The sequence below is a fragment of the Adelges cooleyi genome, unplaced genomic scaffold, assembly GCF_023614345.1.
Source record: "Adelges cooleyi isolate 19-005CV unplaced genomic scaffold, UGA_ACOO_1.1 ACOO_flye_CR_arks_rails_tigmint_CR_PRNA_118, whole genome shotgun sequence".
NCBI classification, from domain to species: Eukaryota; Metazoa; Arthropoda; class Insecta; order Hemiptera; family Adelgidae; genus Adelges; species Adelges cooleyi.
In genome coordinates, this window is record NW_026095771.1 from 2226248 (window position 1) to 2246224 (window position 19977).

Sequence of the window (19977 nt, forward strand, 5' to 3'; positions counted from 1 at the left end):
CATCGTCGACACATTTTTTTCGTTCAATTAAATTTGAATTTGTTAATGAGACTACTAGTACTATAATCACTGAAATAAATAACATAGAATCCGAAATCAGCAACCTAGGTCCAAGCCTTTATCACACTATGGAAATAAAGTATACGTTAGTGATGACTATGGTAGATGGCAAAGTATACAACGCCATTACTAATACCAGCTCAGCTGCACGATGTTATAATTGTAATTGTAAACCAACTGAAATTAATGATTTAAATCTTGTAAAAAAAAAATTAATAAAATAGAATATTATAAATATGGATTATCTTCTTTGCATGCATTCTTAGATGTTATGAATGCTTGCTACATATTTCATATAGATTAGATTTCAAAAAATGGTCAGCAACTAATACTGAACAAAAATAATTTAAATTATCGAAAAGAAAAATAATAAATAACAACGCTTTAAAAACACCCTCGTCAATCACTGGTATAGCGTAAACGAGCTCACAAACAAAATGTATTGTCCTTTTATCCTATCAATCATATTCACGTACCTACCTACTTCCAATACAAGCTCCCGTATCCTCTTCCTTTTCCCAGTTTGTGCTTCTTACTACAATAAAATTCTGTTATAATTAAACTAATGCGTAGCTCCAGTGAGGATCCATTGTTGTCTTAAAACGCTAGTTTTAAAGGAGTAAGATTGAAATTTCATCATGGTTAATTAAGCAATTAAGTTTTCACGATGTACAAATTACCCTTTGTTCTGAGAATCGTTCCGTAATTATTATTGTGTCTTATACATTATATTTTTGTATTATTTGTAATTCGTTATTCAATTTTTCCTGGGATATTAAGTTGTATTTCTGTATTTAATGATTAATTTTATATTGTAGTCTTGATACCTACATTATGTTTCGTCAAATTTAAATGGTTTTTAGTTATTGGTCGATATTAATGTTTTTTTAAAAATAAACAAACAGTTTTCCGATGTTCCTTTTATTTAAAAAAAATGTAAAATTATACGGTCGTGTCCCTCATGAGCTTTTAATAATACTGTTCGTCAAACCGTATTAATGGATCTTCGTCCATGCAGTAACGTGTGCAGTGTTACCAAAAAAGAAGAAGTCGGTGAACCGTTGATCGGCGGCCTCGTGGTCGGCATCAGTAATGTAAGTTTCCATGTTTTCAAGGCCAACAGCACAGAAATTGTCAAGTCACATCGTGTGTCGCTGACAAACGTCTTGACCACTCGCGACGGATGGATCGAACAGGACCCGATAATGATTTTGAGAAGCGCCGAAGAGTGTATAGACAAGGCCATGGCGGCCGGAAAAGTATTGAATGGACGTGTCATGGCTGTTGGAATAGCCAACCAAAGGGGCACCGTCATGGCCTGGGACAAGACAACTGGCGAACCGCTCTCAAATGCCATCCTATCGTCGGACGTGAGGACAGCCCGTATGGTGTACGAATTCCTCAAAAAGAACGACAAATACAAGTTTCAAAAAACCAACGGACTTCCGGCGAGCTCGTGTTTTAGCGCTTTTAAAATCATGTGGCTTATGAGAAATGACCCTGCGGTGCAAATGGCGTGCGACCAACACCGCTGTCATTTTGGAACGATCGATTCATGGCTGACGTGGAATTTAACCGGTGGAAAGCAAGGTACAATTACCATATCAATTCCTGCACTGAGTGTATTATGTTTTCATGAAGCTGGACCAACCTAACCCCGGATAGACTCGTTCGGGCCAAAACACTCTCAGGCCTTGTATGACCGTACCCACGACACTGTTAATGCTACTTAAGTCGCATCCCCCCAAATTTGTCTAGGTCTAAACCCCGACGAATGCCATTTTTGTTCACTTTTAAAGTATTTTCACATCTGAAGGTTAGACGTCTGGACGCGAAGGAAAATTTTAGAGGGATTCTAGGAGAATTTTAGGGTAAAGGAAGGAATGAGTTAATAATGTATAGGATCAAAGGTACCTTAAGATATTTTTATGGTCCAATGGCTTTTCTTTTCTTACCTTGTTGGGACCAATGTGACTATGAAAGCCTCAGTATCCGCCAAACTATTCTCCATTACGTGGTAAGACTACCATATAAATGCCTTTGTACTTTATCGTTTGTCAACACTCACTGGGTATTCTCGTGTGCTCACCTTTAGCTTATGTTCATATCTAATAAAGCCATCCATGACTTAATCAGGACGTGCACAAGAGTCTTACAGAACTCCACAGTTACCACTTAAAATCTCTGTCATAGAAGTCCATGTCGAGGCCACTACTTTGTCAAACAAGTCATTTAATCAATCGTATTCTTCAATGTATTCAATTTACTAGAATATTCGTAGTACCTATTCCGGATTCAAGGACGTTTTCCAATCCGGATTAGTTAACCTGTTACGGATTTATGTAGATTTGGTAACCAGCACTAGTTGATACAACTGAGATGGCAAAAATCCTAATTTAACTCACCACACGATATTTTAAAATTATTATTTTATTATATAATTTTTATTTTAATATTATATTTATTATTATATTATGCTTAATGACATTTAATAAACCTAACGTTTCTTGTACGCAGGTGGAGTGTTCGTCACTGATACAACAAATGCAGCGTATACATTTTTAATGAACATCAACACATGTAACTGGGATCCGGCTCTGATAAAATATTTTGGTGTACCGTTAGACGCTCTTCCGGAGATCCGAAGTAGTTCTGAGATATATGGGCAAATAACTAGGGAATCTTTACTCAAGGTGCCTTTAGCGGGTATTATCGGCAACCGCCAAGCGTCTTTGCTTGGACACAAGTGTCATCGGCCTGGACACGCGAAAGCTGTTTGGGGTTCTAGTGGCTCCTTGATGGCGAACACAGGAGAAAACAAGATCTATTCAAAACACGGACTAATAACCACGATCGCATTTCATTTCGGTCACTCATCCAGACCGGTGTACGCGCTGGAAGGTCCCATCGCATCTATCGGAGAGGGTGCCCAATGGGTAAAGAAAATGTTTAACTCGAAAAGCTGCGAATGCACAGTACCCGGAAAAGCAGATAAAAATAAACAATACGTATACTTCGTTCCGGCATTAAGAGGTAAGTAAAGTATACAGATAATCCGGACGAAAAAACATAAACTAATTACATTTTTACATGCAACGTTTTTTTTCAAAAAGCGTTGTGTTAATCAAAAACAATAAAGCGTAACTATAATAAATTATAACTGCTTATTGACTGTTCATAGGATTATTTGCTCCTTATTGGCAGGAAGATGCCCGTTGTGTTATTGTCGGTCTTAACAGAGAAACCAAAAATGAAGACATTTACAGAGCGGCATTGGAATCCTCATGTTTTCAAACTAGAGATATCATCGACGCTCTAGACAAAGATCTTAAGATGCCCTTGAGGCATTTGAAAGTCGATGGAGGGCTTTCAAACGATTGTTACTTAATGCAATTCCAAGCGGACATATCGAACATGCAAGTTTCCGTAGCGTCATTTAAAGAGATAACAGCCCTGGGTGCCGCTATGGTAGCCGGTTATGCTTCCGGTGTGGAACTGTGGGATATAAGATGTATGCCGGAATTAAAGAGCAACACGTATACGCCAAAAATGAGCACCGAAGAACGTGAAAATCGATACATAGATTGGAAAAGATCCGTGGCCAGGACTTTTAATTGGATAGATCGTTCATCAGATTGGGACGGTTGCATGTATTGTTGGATTGGGGCTGGGACTATGTTAGCCTTTGGATTATTAGCTTTTTTGTTCATTCGAAGAAAACAATAGTTATTTGGCCCATATAGAAAGAAAATAATTCAATTTTGATATATTATATTTTAAATATTATAAAGGCAGATTTAATTTGTGGTTTAAATCGTCGGTAAATAGTAGCTGATCTTGTAGAGAGAATTTAAGTCGAGATTAGATATATTAAAGATAAAAATGAAACTCAACAAAAAAATACTTTTCCAGTAATTAAAATTTAAACTATTATATTTTTCAAATTGTCATTGTAATTGTCCTTCGTCACTCATAAAATAATTACATAATCGTATCAGAAAAACGATTTGTATTTCGATTTGTCGTTGCATTATCGATAACATCAAATTCTTCGAAGTCATTTATTGTGAAAGTGTCATAAAAATTAAATTCATCCCAATTACGCACACAATTGTGTCTACACAACAGCTTTCCATGATATCGACAGGAAAATCTACTTTCACTTTTCAAAGTCGACTTCACTATTTTCCCCTGTAAATATGTCGCAATCGAGATAAAGCTCAAACACATCTACAACACCTAAATCACCAATATTGAGACTTTCTATTACTAAATTTAAAAAAAAATTCTAGAAATACAGAAATGTTAAAAAGAAAAATGCGTTTGACTTACCTTGATAGTTGTAAGAAAAACTGTTTGAACGTACAATACTTCTCCAAAATCATTGCATACAAATAAACAGTCTACAATATCTAGATTAATAAAAAGTATTAGGAGTGTACAATAACCGAGTGAACTCTAAAGATATACCTAATAATTTTAACTACAACTCTAAATTTTCAAAAACCTTAGTAGGAATACAAATTGTACATAAAGCAAAAAAAAAGTGGCCACCACCAAAGCGTAAATTACCGTTATAACTTTTTAACTAAAGTCCGAGTAGGTACTTATTTATTTTTAAGAAAATAAACGAAAATAGTCTTGCGTAGCTAGTCTACTGTTAGAAAATAGGTTGAATACCCAAAATGTTTGTCCTGGTTCAATAAAAGACTTCTAGCAAATAAAATTAAAATGCAATGCAATGAGTAAAAAATATTGTACAATTATTTTTGATGAGAAGTCAATAAAAAGCGTCCTCGAGTACAACATATTGGAGGTTTTTAAGATTTTGAAGTGTTAGAAAGGAAGAATCTTATAGGGCAATACGTATTAGAGTTTGTGGTTCAAGGGATTTACTCTTCATGGAAATTATTTCAGTGTACTTGTTGGTTATTCGTCAACATAACAAGATGTAATCAAATTATGAATTCAAAATAAATTTAAATATTGAATGAAATGTTTAAGCTATTGTATGCGATCAAGGCACAAACAATCGGTTTCCGTTTTAAAATTTAGGAATGACTTAAATACATCATGTTTCTATATAGATGACAAAAAAATATATAGTATCTATGATGTACTACATTTATTTTAAAGTATTAGAAATAATTTCTTGACTGGACATTTTACATATGATGAGAGAACTGTGTTTTTTTCTGACAAAATTACAGATGTCCGTATCACTCCTACTAAACTATTAATTAGGGGACAGCAAATAGAAAAGGTTCAAAAGTATAAATATCTAGGTACATCGGTAAACGAGGACTGGGAACATGGGATGGAAATTAAATGCCGGATTGAGATGGCCAGAGTTGCATTTGTAAAAATGTCTAAGATACTTAAATGTCATGATTTTTCACTGGGCACTAAGATTAGAATATTAAGATGTTATATCTTTCCTATTTTATTATATGGTGCCGAAACATGGACATTAACTGAAACATTGAGTAAGAAAATTGAGGCACTGCAAATGTGGCTGTACCGCCGTATCCTAAATATCTCATAGACAGATCGAGTATCCAACATGTGCGTACTACAAAGAATGCAAAAGGAAAAAGAATTACTGAAGACTATAAAAACACGGAAATTAGAATACCTAGGTCACATAATGAGAAATAACCATAGATATGGACTGCTACAACTTATACTTCAAGGAAAAATAGAAGGCAAGAGAAGTGCTGGTAGACGAAGGATATCTTGGCTAAAAAATCTCCGGGACTGGTTTAGCACAACATCAATTTAACTATTTCGTTCATCGTTAGAAAGAGAAGCAATATTCAATATGATTTCCAACATCCGAAACGGATAGGAACTTCAAGAAGAAGAAGTATCACTCCTAATCCTTTTCAGAAAATACCTTGTAAATTAGCATACACATATTTTTAGTCATTCTGTAGCAGCATCAATGAAAACATATATTTTTACATGTGAATTTATTAAATTAAAACTGCTACAAAAACTCTGTATAATTTTTCGAAATTCTCAATAATCTATTTGATTGTCCAAATAGCAAATCATTATATGCGAAAACCTTATATAATTGTGCGTTGTCAAGTGCTTATCCTGGAACACTAGAAATTATTAATAAAGAAAAAATCTTGTTCACTAAACTTTAAAAATTAACACAAAAAAGCATCGATGCATGGTTTGGTACAAAATTCTATTTTGTCTATACATAGATCAACTAGAAAAAGGTTATACCTATTTACTAACAACAAGATTAAATCAAGACAACACAAAAAATTTGTTTGCACCTAATCGCCAAAAAGTGGGTATAATATAAACCCAACAAACCACTCGTTTAGAACAATATTAAGATTAAATTTAAAAATGAATTTGTGAAAATAATGCCGATGACCATCTTTTTATGTCGAGTAAAAACTGCAAAAGTAATGTTGCAGATGGTCTTGTGTAATTTATAGCGTCAGAAGGACTTCTTGAAACTAAAAGCACTTTAGAAAGTTCTATTATTTCTCAGCCATCATATCAAATTGGGAAACTATTTTCAAACTCAACATACCAAAACTGTTCAGATGCATAGTTTGATGTTTAGACTTTGCTAAGTTACTTACTTAAAAATTATGTTGATAAGTTCAATTATAAATTATGTCACTTTATTGACATTATGCTTTTGTAAACAGACATAAATGATCCCATACAAACATATATAATAAATAGAACTTAGGTACAATACAAAAACAAAGATAGGCAAATATTAACTAAACATACTACTGAGATCATAAGGTTCATTGCTGATGCCCAAACAATTATTTTATGAATATTTTATTGAACTGTCTATAGCAGGAACGCTTTTTATACCTGCGGAGTTATTTTATATTTACTGATTAGGTCTGTAAAAAAGTTTTAACACGTTGACTGCCGTACGGTCGCCGGCGGGCGTAGAGTGGTTTATCACTGTAATGCTGTCGATAAAATATCGTTGACCTTCGCGAACTGTACCATGTGTACCATCTCTTGAACTAATAGGTTTAAAAATACCGTTCCAAAACCCAAATATTTGTTATTGTCCGGACATTAATAATGTAAAATAATAATCGTGTGGTCGCCGGCGACCTCATGGCGTCAGTACCATTTACTTATCACTTTAGGTCGCCGGCGTACGTACTAACTTTTGTTCAGTGAATTTTTTGTAAAAATGAGTCATCGGCCGAAAAGATTAAAAACATCTGATGAAAGTAGTATAAGGCAACTGCTAGATGACTCAGATGATGATTTAAGTTCTTTCAGCGAGTTTGATGACGAAAATTATGTGCCTCGAAATTGTTCTGACGATACGTTAAGTAGTGGTAAGATTAAATTACTATAAAACATAGGTTTAAAATTCTAATTCTTTACTTCTTTTGTCATTAGACAACACAGATAATATTGATTTTGATGAAAATTCCGAAGAAGTTGTACGTCCATCTGGAAGTTCTCCTGAACAAACATGGAAAGACGTTACAGGTAACTACCAAAAACAATTTATATTCAATAAACAGCCTGGGTTAAAAGTTAACATTCCGAACAATTCAACAGTATGGCAATATTACAATTTATTTGTAACTGATAAAATCATTGATTTGATAGTCTTAGAAACCAATAGAAATGCAGAACAGGTCTTATCCAAATTAAGATTAACTAAATCTAGTAGACTTTCCAAGTGGGTTCCTTATTGAACAAGTCAATATTGAACAAACAATTTAAGACAATATTAAACAATAACAAAATCGATATACATATTACAAAGAAATACCCTATTTTTTTGTATATACGCCTGAGCGGTTTTCACCGTTTGAGGAAGTAACCAGGCACCTTGAAATTCATGACCATATTCATTACGCGACTCAGGCTTCGGTAACGAGGGTCGTGCAGGTACCGGTCGGCCATCGAGGCTGCTGTTGACAGGATGTATGATGTACGGTAGGCGGGCGTGATGCCGTCAAAAATGACGTAGACGTTGCCTAATTCGTTGGGCACGACGCTGTGGTTGAACATCTCTTGTTCGCACACGCCTAACGTGAACAGCGTAAACGCGTCCAACAGCATGCGGTTGCGAACTACGCTGTGCTTAGTACAGTCGACTAGGTGGAAATCCAAGTACGGAATGGCCTGACGCCACGCTTCGTCCGGATTTTCCGGCGAGTAAATACACGAGTCGTTGAAATACAGGGCCAACGTCTGTTGAAATTGTTCCGTATGCGGGATGGACGGCCAGTGTTCGGGCACGTGGTTTTCATTGAAATAGGCATCGTACCGCAAGTAGTGATTCGAGTACGAGTACTCTTGCGAGACGGCGTCCAGCGCATCGAACATGCGCTGTTGCTTTTTGTACAGGTGGCCGCTCATGGTGATAAACACAGGGTCGTGCAGTAGCCCGGTCATCTCGATAAACGACATGCACATGGCTGTCGCTTCCACCAATTTAAGCAAGTACTGTTCCGTTGTCAGGCCGACAGTTTCCCACACCTGGTTTATCAATACGACGAACATTTCAGTGGAACACACGGCCCGTAGCGCCACCTCTCGCGACAGACCCAGCTTACGGGCAACCTTATTGAACCTTTGTATCCTGGCACACAGCACGTCGACGTCCGTGGTGTGCTCGTTTAGGGCCACGAAATACGTGTTGCCCAACTCGTCGCTGAACTTTACCGGCAACACGTCTTTCGACGCCAGGCCATACACTTCGGACGCGCGTTGCCGGAATAGGTCGACGCGAGACGCCTCCTTCCACACTTTACGTTTCGCCTTTGTATAAGGGTCGTCACACTTTCCCTTTAGTCTATTCCTTTCCGATTCGCTCATGCTGCTCGAGTACTTTTCGTCGTCAGTCAGCATCCGTACCACATCGAAGTCGCCCGAATTCGGTGCCGGCACCGACAAGTCCGTAACATTCGGCATAGCGAACCAGAAATAAAGCGCTTCTTTTAGACGGTAGTCGCGTCGTTTGCTAGGCCAACGCATCGCTTTGATGCTGTTGAACTTCTCCAAGTACGTTTGCTTCGGTTTGGAAGTCATGATCAAATTACAAACACGGCTTACAAAAACACGACGCACGCAAGCACCAATCGGTGAAAACAATATAAACAAATAGTTAACAATCAAAAATATTAAACAACAATTTATAGATTACAAAATATAATACAAACATTGGAGGCAATTTAAAAAATTGAAGACAAGAACAATTTACAGATTACAAAATGTAATACAAAGAAACAATAAACAGAATGGTCAAATTAAAGTTGTCAACGACGACGACGACGATTGTATTACGTTATTCATATTCAAGCCAACATATTTGTTCAGGCGTTATAGCGACTGCCTTTGTTTCCCACCACCACCGACTGTGTTTTTGATTAGCACCCAATTGATATGAAAAAAAACGTTAAGTTCTTTACTATATAATATATAATATGTACCATAAGTCGCTTAACATTTGTTTAACCATCCAACGCCGTACAACCGTTGTCACATTTGGAAACACTATAAGATCAAAAATGCTAACGACTTTATTTTTCCCACCCCTATCCCTATCCTCACCTTCATTAGCACCCCCACCCCTAATCTTTTATTGTTAAATATTATACTATGTGTATTGGTTTAATTTTTAATCTTAATTGGCATTAAAGTTTTCACCGATTTGCTAGAAGCGCTGCACATGTCAAACATAATGTCGCGGTTATATATCTTAACGAGAGATCAAAAAACATCTTGCAGGACGGTGTCTAAGTACTGGTTTATTCGGTAGTATTTATTTGTATGAGTAACGCCCCGCAGAGGGCAATGAGTACAGATGCAATACAATAATTTATAATATACAGAATACATATTTTAACATTTAACTGAACTTATTCAGTGGAACTTATATCGAACTGATAAATTTGGACAAAATTTATATTAGTAGATTAATTTTGTCGAAACTCACGCTGTTCATTTATTAAACTTTGGTTTACTAAATTTGAGAGCTGAGGTTCAACTAATTATTTTTGTAATTTGGGTAATGAACTCAGTTTGGAAATATGTCTATTTTTCAAGACTGAGGCGCGGTCTCCAGATTTCCAAATTGGTGATATAGGTATAACTTACCTTCCAGGCCTCGAGAAAAATACCAAACTGTAATGACCAATTAAATAACCTACAAATTGATAAGCTAAGCATAACGGTTATTTTTCAAAAACAAGGCAGGCTTTAAGTGAGTACCGGGGAAAAATTTCAGCTATTGAAAATTGGTGATACCAACTACAACTTTATTTATAGGATTAGAATTCCTAATTACTATAAAATTATAGTAATTAGTATTTAAGTTTGATTTGACAATTGTGAAGGTTGACAATCCTCGTTGCACAAATTATGTTTTTGTGCGTCAATTGATGTAGTTTTTAAAAAAAATTCATTATGGTTCATAAAACTAGTATAACAATAGCCACATGTGTACAGGTCGAATGTCCACACGAGACAATGTGTTTATTTTTCCTATTTAAAAAAAAAATTGCGTTAATGATATGTTGGCTTGAATATGAATAACGTAATACAATCGTCGTCGTCGTCGTTGACAACTTTAATTTGACCATTCTGTTTATTGTTTCTTTGTATTACATTTTGTAATCTGTAAATTGTTGTTGTCTTCAATTTTTAAATTGCCTCCAATGTTTGTATTATATTTTGTAATCTATAAATTGTTGTTTAAATTGTTTATTGTTGACATTGTGTTTATATGTTTTACGATTGTTTGTGTGTATTTTTTAGCCGTGTTTGTAATTTGATCATGACTTCCAAACCGAAGCAAACGTACTTGGAGAAGTTCAACAGCATCAAAGCGATGCGTTGGCCTAGCAAACGACGCGACTACCGTCTAAAAGAAGCGCTTTATTTCTGGTTCGCTATGCCGAATGTTACGGACTTGTCGGTGCCGGCACCGAATTCGGGCGACTTCGATGTGGTACGGATGCTGACTGACGACGAAAAGTACTCGAGCAGCATGAGCGAATCGGAAAGGAATAGACTGAAGGGAAAGTGTGACGACCCTTATACAAAGGCGAAACGTAAAGTGTGGAAGGAGGCGTCTCGCGTCGACCTATTCCGGCAACGCGCGTCCGAAGTGTATGGCCTGGCGTCGAAAGACGTGTTGCCGGTAAAGTTCAGCGACGAGTTGGGCAACACGTATTTCGTGGCCCTAAACGAGCACACCACGGACGTCGACGTGCTGTGTGCCAGGATACAAAGGTTCAATAAGGTTGCCCGTAAGCTGGGTCTGTCGCGAGAGGTGGCGCTACGGGCCGTGTGTTCCACTGAAATGTTCGTCGTATTGATAAACCAGGTGTGGGAAACTGTCGGCCTGACAACGGAACAGTACTTGCTTAAATTGGTGGAAGCGACAGCCATGTGCATGTCGTTTATCGAGATGACCGGGCTACTGCACGACCCTGTGTTTATCACCATGAGCGGCCACCTGTACAAAAAGCAACAGCGCATGTTCGATGCGCTGGACGCCGTCTCGCAAGAGTACTCGTACTCGAATCACTACTTGCGGTACGATGCCTATTTCAATGAAAACCACGTGCCCGAACACTGGCCGTCCATCCCGCATACGGAACAATTTCAACAGACGTTGGCCCTGTATTTCAACGACTCGTGTATTTACTCGCCGGAAAATCCGGACGAAGCGTGGCGTCAGGCCATTCCGTACTTGGATTTCCACCTAGTCGACTGTACTAAGCACAGCGTAGTTCGCAACCGCATGCTGTTGGACGCGTTTACGCTGTTCACGTTAGGCGTGTGCGAACAAGAGATGTTCAACCACAGCGTCGTGCCCAACGAATTAGGCAACGTCTACGTCATTTTTGACGGCATCACGCCCGCCTACCGTACATCATACATCCTGTCAACAGCAGCCTCGATGGCCGACCGGTACCTGCACGACCCTCGTTACCGAAGCCTGAGTCGCGTAATGAATATGGTCATGAATTTCAAGGTGCCTGGTTACTTCCTCAAACGGTGAAAACCGCTCAGGCGTATATACAAAAAAATAGGGTATTTCTTATGTATATCGTTTTGTTATTGTTTAATATTGTCTTAAATTGTTTGTTCAATATTGACTTGTTAAATATTTTATATCTTGTATTTTTTTATTATTAGCTAGGTGTGCCCAGGTAGTAGAAATGTTAACTTAATTTCTGTTATATATTTTAATTTAAACTTAAGGACATACCAAATCATTGCAAACATAGCTTTATTTTTATTTTGGCCTACAAACGAGTCACTAAATAATGCAATAGATGTTATAGTTGGCATTGGTCAACACTAATAAAATAATTATAAATGCATGAAACTATTTCGACGCGAACTCTATTACCTATTGTCTCTCTCCAAAAGTAACAAAAAGCATTTTGGTTTCTACTTTCATAAATGGTTAAATTATAGGTACTAAATTTCCGACTATAATATAAGTTCATATTATCACCCTTGGGAGTATTTAAAACTTTTGACATTTTCATGTCTTAGCTCTGTGGTAACGCTTTTTTGATAACGCTTTTTCGGTTATGTGTCAGAGCTAAGACATGAAAATGTCAAAAAAGCGTTACCACACGGAGATGAGGTTTGGGACGGGAAATAGGGGTGAGAATTAGCCGGTACATAACCGAAAAAAAGCGTTACGCTGTTATCTGGTATGAGATAAGAGATATGTGTACTGTTCAACGTTCAAAATAGAAATGAAAAATAAATTAAAAATAGTTTAATTCTTTATGTCAATTTACTTTTGGCCTGATAATAAACACTACAATTTTAGCCAGAAACTTGACGTTTTAATATAATAGCTTGTTACTGCTTCTTAATATACTATATCATTATCTACAATTCCACCACTACTCTAAATTTATTCGGTACTTCAACGAGACATGAAAATGTTCTATCATGGTTGCAGACTAGCCTGAAAAATGGCTGCTTTTTTGAAGATCAAAGCTGACACATAATGACGTAGTATTGTCTAATGGTTTTTGATATTTTAGAAACATAGCTTTACAGTCATCTTTGTCATTTATAGGTTTTTGATGATTTATGATTGATTCATCTTGTGAACTATTTCCATTCAAATTAATAATATTGTCAAATTTAGAACATGTACGACACTTATCCTTTTTAGGTAAATGAAAACCTATATTATATTCTTCTGGGAATACTTTTCTAAAAAAAAAAAATTAGAAACAGGTGTGATGAAACAAATACCCATTTCATCTGTCAAATTTAAAGATTTGTCGGATTTGGGCAAAAATGGTATTATCCCAGAAAATAAAGATAATTTTTAATTCTATTTTACACTGATTTAACAAATGTATAATAAAATTATGCAAATATTATTATTATTGATTAACAGATTTCATGCAGAGTACTATGATATGAATTCTAATGAGACAATTAGAGACTGTCTTGGCGAGTCTGATTTTGAAGATTCTGATGTTTCTAATGACTATTAGTAATTATTATAAATATTATGTTTTTAGTTCATTGTTATTGGTCTAATATTTTTATTGATATTTAAAGGATAATTTTTTACTTATTTACTAGTCAAGAAGACTGAATATAAACTACATAATATACAATATTAAAATATTATTATTATTAAGTTTTTATATACAGGTGATTTTATTTTATTATAAATGCATAGGTGTTTTCACATTTTAATTAAAGACTATTATGTTTTTTTGTTATCAATACAATATTGTTATTTTTTTTATTTAAAGGATAATTTTATAATAATTTACTACCTAGTCAAGTAGACTGAATAAAAACTAACTATGTAGTACAAATTATGTTTTCATGTAATAAAGGTAATTTTTTATTTTTATAACTCGTTAAACACCTTTTAAAATAACGTTGCGACTAAATAAATAAATAATATATTTCATATTTTCATTAAATAAGTACTTAAATAATGTCAAGAGTTCAGCGCTAAAATAGTGTTGAATAATTATAATATGACATACTTAAAATTTGTAGGCAATAATAAGACTGTCAGAAATATGGGTTTGGCAGCTTTAATAACAGACAACACGGAACAGCCCGCAATATAACTCGTTTGGTACTAAAAACATATATTCCTACATTTAAGTTTAATACATTCAAGCAATTGATTTTATGTTTAAATTAAATAGTTAATGGCTCTTGCACATTTACCTCCACAATAAAATGGCATCAGAGGTTTATCTATTGATGAACGTTTGTTGATGGTAAGGGTTATAGCTAAAGTCCGGATTTATATGTTTTTACATATTGTTACTGAGTATATGCAGTCTTATGAGGGTAAAAAATGTGGACGATTCATTCATCACAGAGTTCACAGGAAAAAGTTTTTTTTGCATATTTGAGAATATTTCATTGTTTAGGGAATATTTAGGTTATTTAGCATATTTTGGAATATTTTGCAAATTGTGAGAAAAACATAATAATTTATTTTTATTTTAAAATTATTATAATTAATATTTTCATAAAAAAAATACACACAGTGATAGTACTATTAAGTCGCCGCGTCGTGCCGTGCTGTTTACCAAATATGGTGGCTAACCTGCAATACTGCATCGTTTTCATGCTGATAAGAACAACAAAAATTTACAAAATGACCAATAACCTGGTGAAAAGGGTAACACTATGAAAACCAAAGTGACTCAATTATGTGAAAAAATAAAGGCTACCAAATGTTAGGAAAAGTTGGAAACATTTTATCTGGAAACAATGAAAATCTCCCAGAACATTTCACCCCTAGTGTAGTTGCTGATATGAAGTTTGCTCCTTTAACATCACTTGATGTTGAACGTTCATTTAGCCTCTACAAACACATTTTAAGCGATAGAAGAACTAACATGAGCCCAGAGAATATCGAGAAATACATAATTATTAACTCTTATAATAAAATTTAAATAAGTAGTAAGTAATTTAAATTGTACTTCAATTTAATTCAAGTCAGAATTAAATTTAGAAGAATATTTAGTAAATATTAATTTACTACCATAATCATCATACCAAAGGAATATTGTTTTTTTTTTTTAATATATATTATTATTTTATATTCAATAAAGGAAATATTGATTTTAATTCATTATTTTTGTTTATTTTTCTAATTTTTAAGAGAATATATGGAGAATATTTGTAGGTTTTTTAGAGAATATTAGAATCATATTTTAGGTGTTTTAAGAGAATATTTATCCGGACCTTAGTTATAGCTGTGCAACAGAACATTTTTAAACCTTTCCAACAACTTTTTAACTATTTTGAACACTATTGGATGAGGATTATGAGACCTGAAGGGCTTTCAGTCTATGGCCTTAACCATCAACAGATGGTAGATTTAACAATTTAATGTCTATATGCTAAATAACAATTGCCACTCCCATCCTTGAAAAAAAAACAAAAAAACCACTTCTGTAGAACAAAATGTCTTAACATAAAAATATTTTCACAATATTTTGCAATTACATTTTCATATAGATATACTGCAGGTGTACAACTTGCGTTTGCAGCGGCCACCTAACAAACTAATGTCGGTAGATTCTCCTATAAGAAAGTATTGAAAAATGTAAAATTTATTATATTATAGTATATTTTTTTATTTTTATCAATATGTTTGATATACAAAAAATTGATAAAATCATTTGTTCTAAACTGTAGTGCTTTTAAGAAAAAATTCCTATATAACACGTATAAACGAGTTCCGACAATAATATGCCTATTGTCCACCAGAGCGTTCTGCTATACCTCATCTGCAGTCTCTCTATAAACAAAATTTTAAAAACCATTCCACCAGGCTATTAAATCATTGGATTGAAACGTTTTAACCAACTGAAACGTGCTAAAGAGATTATTTATCTTATTCTGAGAGTACTGGATCAGTTTATCGTGTTCCATGTCTTTTGTTTGAGAATAAAACTAATTTTTCAAAAAAAAAAATTTTCAGATTGGGAACACCCTAAGAACATTTCATACAATGAAAATTCATCTGAACACAAATTATGTTCTTATAAAATGAAAGAACTTGCATCAGATTTAAAAAAAATTGATACAAGATTAACACATCAAATAGAAACCGAGAAAAAATATTGGATTAATGTACTGACTAGAGTTTGTTCTGAAATTAACGATACAAGTCCAGTCTATTATATTGAAAAGAACTTTATGCAAGACCATAGCTTACGTTAATAATAATATTTGTGTTTTCCTTAAAATTGTAATTATTAACAACTCCGTCATTCCTAACAATAAAGATGATTTCTGATTTTAATTAATTTTTAGTTATTTAATTGCAGTTTAAAGTAAACTCCACCTCTACTAAAATAATTAATGGAAATTTAATTTGTATTTATGGTGATAGCAAGGTTTAAACTTGAATTATTATAATAATAATTTGAATTAAAGCACCCAATTTATATTATGGTGGAAAAAGGCTTGCAAATTTATTTTATATTATTATTATTGGCTCTTATACAGTGCCCAGTAACATGTTCTAGTTGTTGAATGATGTTATTATGTATAAATTATATATCTGGCAATATCCTTAATTTGTATTCTATTGTTTCACTTTGTACTGTAGTTTGGAATGTGTATAATATTTCTTTGTACTTACTGGTTCGCTGTTTTTTGCACCTTGTCTGCTAAATTACTTGAGGACGAACAAAACAACATATGCGTGTCGGAAGGCTGTGTCAAATCCGCGGCTTCCGTATTGGCTAACATCGACAAGTCGGTAAATCCTTGCGACGATTTTTACAAGTTCGCTTGTGGGAAATTCACAGCTGGTGCCAGAGTACACGACGACAAGACGTCTCGAACAACTTACGAGGCGGTTAATGATGTACTCGTGGATGACTTGCGCAGAATTCTCGACCAGCCGATCAAAACTAATGAGCCGAAGCACTCAGTGAGAGCAAAAAAGTTGTTTGCCATGTGTATGGACGAGAAGAAACTTGAAGAACGAGAAACGGAAGCTTTGCGTGAGATGCTTGAAAAGATCGGTGGATGGCCGGTGTTATGTGGTGACCGCTGGGACGAGTCTAGTTTTCGATGGACCGATACAGTGTACAAGTTTCGAGATCTCGGCCTTAGTGTTGACTTCATGATCGACCTGTCCGTTAAGGTAAATCATAAAAACACAGCTGCACACATAATCGAAATCGATCGAGCCGCGTTGGGGTTAAATCCCTTTTATCTGAAACGTGGACTTGGAGACAAAATGGTCAGCTCCTACTTCAACTACATGGTAGACGTAGCCGTAGAGCTGGGAGCAGAACGGTCACGAGCTGTTACTGAACTCAGACGGGCGCTTGAACTAGAAATACAGCTTGCCAGAATATCACAGGTGAACTTGTCAGACATAGGTAGTTTCAACTCGGAAATCCCATTGTGCGAGTTGGCTCGCAACTATCCAGTGGTGCCTTGGAGCGAGTACGTCAACCGAATAGTTTGCGGCCCGGCAAACTTGTGCGTCCGTGACAGCGATGAACTTATGTTGAATATGCCACATTACTTGACAAACCTCGATATCATCCTGAAATCTACTCCCAAACGGGTGCAGGCTAATTATCTAGTTTGGAGAGCAACAGCAACGACCGTGACGTTTACAAATCGACGTCTCAGAGACCGCCAACAACTTTTGTATGAAGAGTGGTACGGGCGTCCTGCCCGTGAACCTAGGTGGACTGAATGTGTTGACATAGTTTCTTCAGCAATGCACTTGGCTCTGGGCTCTATGTACGTGATACATAATTTCGATAAACAAGCCAAGAATGCCGCTTTCGATATGGCGGTGCGCATCCATAAAGAAATGTATCAGACACTTTTGAAATCAGGTACCTATTGAGTTACCAACTAATACTAAGTACAAAAAAATAACAAGAGCATAGTAAAAATTGCGGTGAGGTATAGATGCAAAGAATCGAGAGCCTTTTCTATCAGTGAGTTGTGACAATAAAATAAGACTATTACTGTTTAGATTGGATGGATCCTTCGACGAGAAAAAACGCGTTGGACAAAGTCGAGGCCATAGAACAATTTGTGGCCTATCCGGAGGAACTGTTGGACACTACCACAGTGGACAGCTATTACGAAACACTGAAAATCAATAACGACAATGATTATTTTCAAACATTTTTGCAACTGTCTAAGCTGAGTTGCGACAAGAGCTTTGGTTTTTTACACGAGGCCGTCAATAAGTCCCACTGGATCACTCACGGTCGAGCGGTTGTGGTCAACGCATTTTACAATTTAGTAGAAAATAGCATACAAATTCCTGCGGGTAAGTCTGAAATTCTTTTTATGCGGTTTCGTTCAAATTTACCAGGTCAGACTTGTATGCGTTGTAGGTATACTGCAAGGGATGTTTTTTTCGGCTGACCGTCCCAATTATATGAACTACGGTGGCATCGGTTACGTGATCGGACACGAAATAACCCACGGGTTCGACGATCAGGGTCGACTTTTCGACAAGAAGGGTAACCTTCGTACGTGGTGGAACACGGAGACTAGCAACAAGTTTAAGGATCGAGCTTTATGCGTTCTACAACAGTATAATAATTTCACTGCAGACGAGGCAGCAGGACTGCGAGTCAATGGGCTATATACTCTTGGAGAGAACATTGCCGACAACGGAGGCGTGATGCTGGCGTATAATGCTTACCGTCGGTATTCTATGGACAAGAAGGAGCCACGATTGCCAGGTCTCAACGAATTTTCGCCCCGACAAATGTTTTGGATAAACGCCGCCAACATATGGTGTTCTGTGTACCGCCCGGAAGCCCTCAAACACAGTGTTTTGACGGGTCATCATTCGCCTGGCCAGTTCCGTGTGATTGGCTCATTTCAGAACCAACAGGACTTTGCCAATGACTTTAGCTGCCCACAAGGCTCATACATGAACCCTGTAAAAAAGTGCAAGGTCTGGTGAATCAATTCCAGGTAAATGGAATCGACAGTGCTTAAATATCGACTCCTGGAGTCTACTGCTCCCTCTTACAAGATGATCAACCTGTTTTATTCGTGTCCGCGGTATAATTTAGTATGTTAGTTTGTTTGTTAATTTTGGTTCTAACTACGTACACAAAAATGTTTATCAATTTACTTAAATGCAAAAAACCAAATGGCATAATATACTCTGTATACATCATTAGTAATAAGGTAAAAATAAAATATGACTTTTTTTAGACATAAATAAAATTGTATATATTTATTTTTTGAATTTTAATATTAAAAAGCTTTCGATTTCCATGATATCATATGCAAAAAAACGCATGTCATAGTGAAAAGGTACATTTTATTTTTGCTGATGTGATGCACCTGTTGAACCAAGTGTATGTTATCTGATTTTTATCATTATATTATAATATCACATTCAGTGATAACAAGTTCTGCTTTTTGCACATTTGTATTTATTTTCTTTTATACCATTCTACTAGTAAATATGTTGATGTTTTCTGAATTTGATGATGTCACAGTGACACAGCTAGTCACTCAACATCCAACTATGCGTCATTTCATATTCATTTGCCGCTTACCAAATTCAATGATGTTTTAGAACCTTCATTTTGGCCAGATGTAGTTATTGTAAAGAGATTTTGGAGTCATCTACAACCGGATATGATTAAATGGAAAGTCAAAAAACTAAATCGTCAAGATGTCCAGCTATCTCTCGGTTTCTACCAAAACTGTTGAGGTCTTAGAACCAAAATATATTTTATTACGTGTAATGTTTCTTTGTTTATATATATTTTTGTTTGTACATGTGAAACATGGTTATGTGATAGTTTCTGTTGTGTTTTGTGTATTATCATTATTGTTAAAACCGGTTGTTGTAGTGTTGAGTCCCTCCGCGGACCATGTTTGTTAGTCGTCGTTCGG

General features: G+C 35.6%; 2 protein-coding genes across 2 annotated transcripts; both read left to right on the top strand.

The window, feature by feature from the left end:
• The first annotated feature begins 1058 nt into the window (after positions 1–1058).
• LOC126847712 (glycerol kinase-like) lies at positions 1059–3786 on the top strand. Its single transcript, XM_050588090.1, has 3 exons — positions 1059–1650; positions 2578–3093; positions 3242–3786. Exons 1-3 carry the CDS (start codon positions 1059–1061, stop codon positions 3784–3786), a joined length of 1653 nt encoding a protein of 550 aa, XP_050444047.1.
• A 12898-nt stretch (positions 3787–16684) lies between these two features.
• On the top strand, positions 16685–19027 carry LOC126847714 (neprilysin-2-like). Its single transcript, XM_050588091.1, has 3 exons — positions 16685–17933; positions 18077–18379; positions 18447–19027. Exons 1-3 carry the CDS (start codon positions 16685–16687, stop codon positions 19025–19027), a joined length of 2133 nt encoding a protein of 710 aa, XP_050444048.1.
• The last annotated feature ends 950 nt before the right edge of the window (positions 19028–19977 follow it).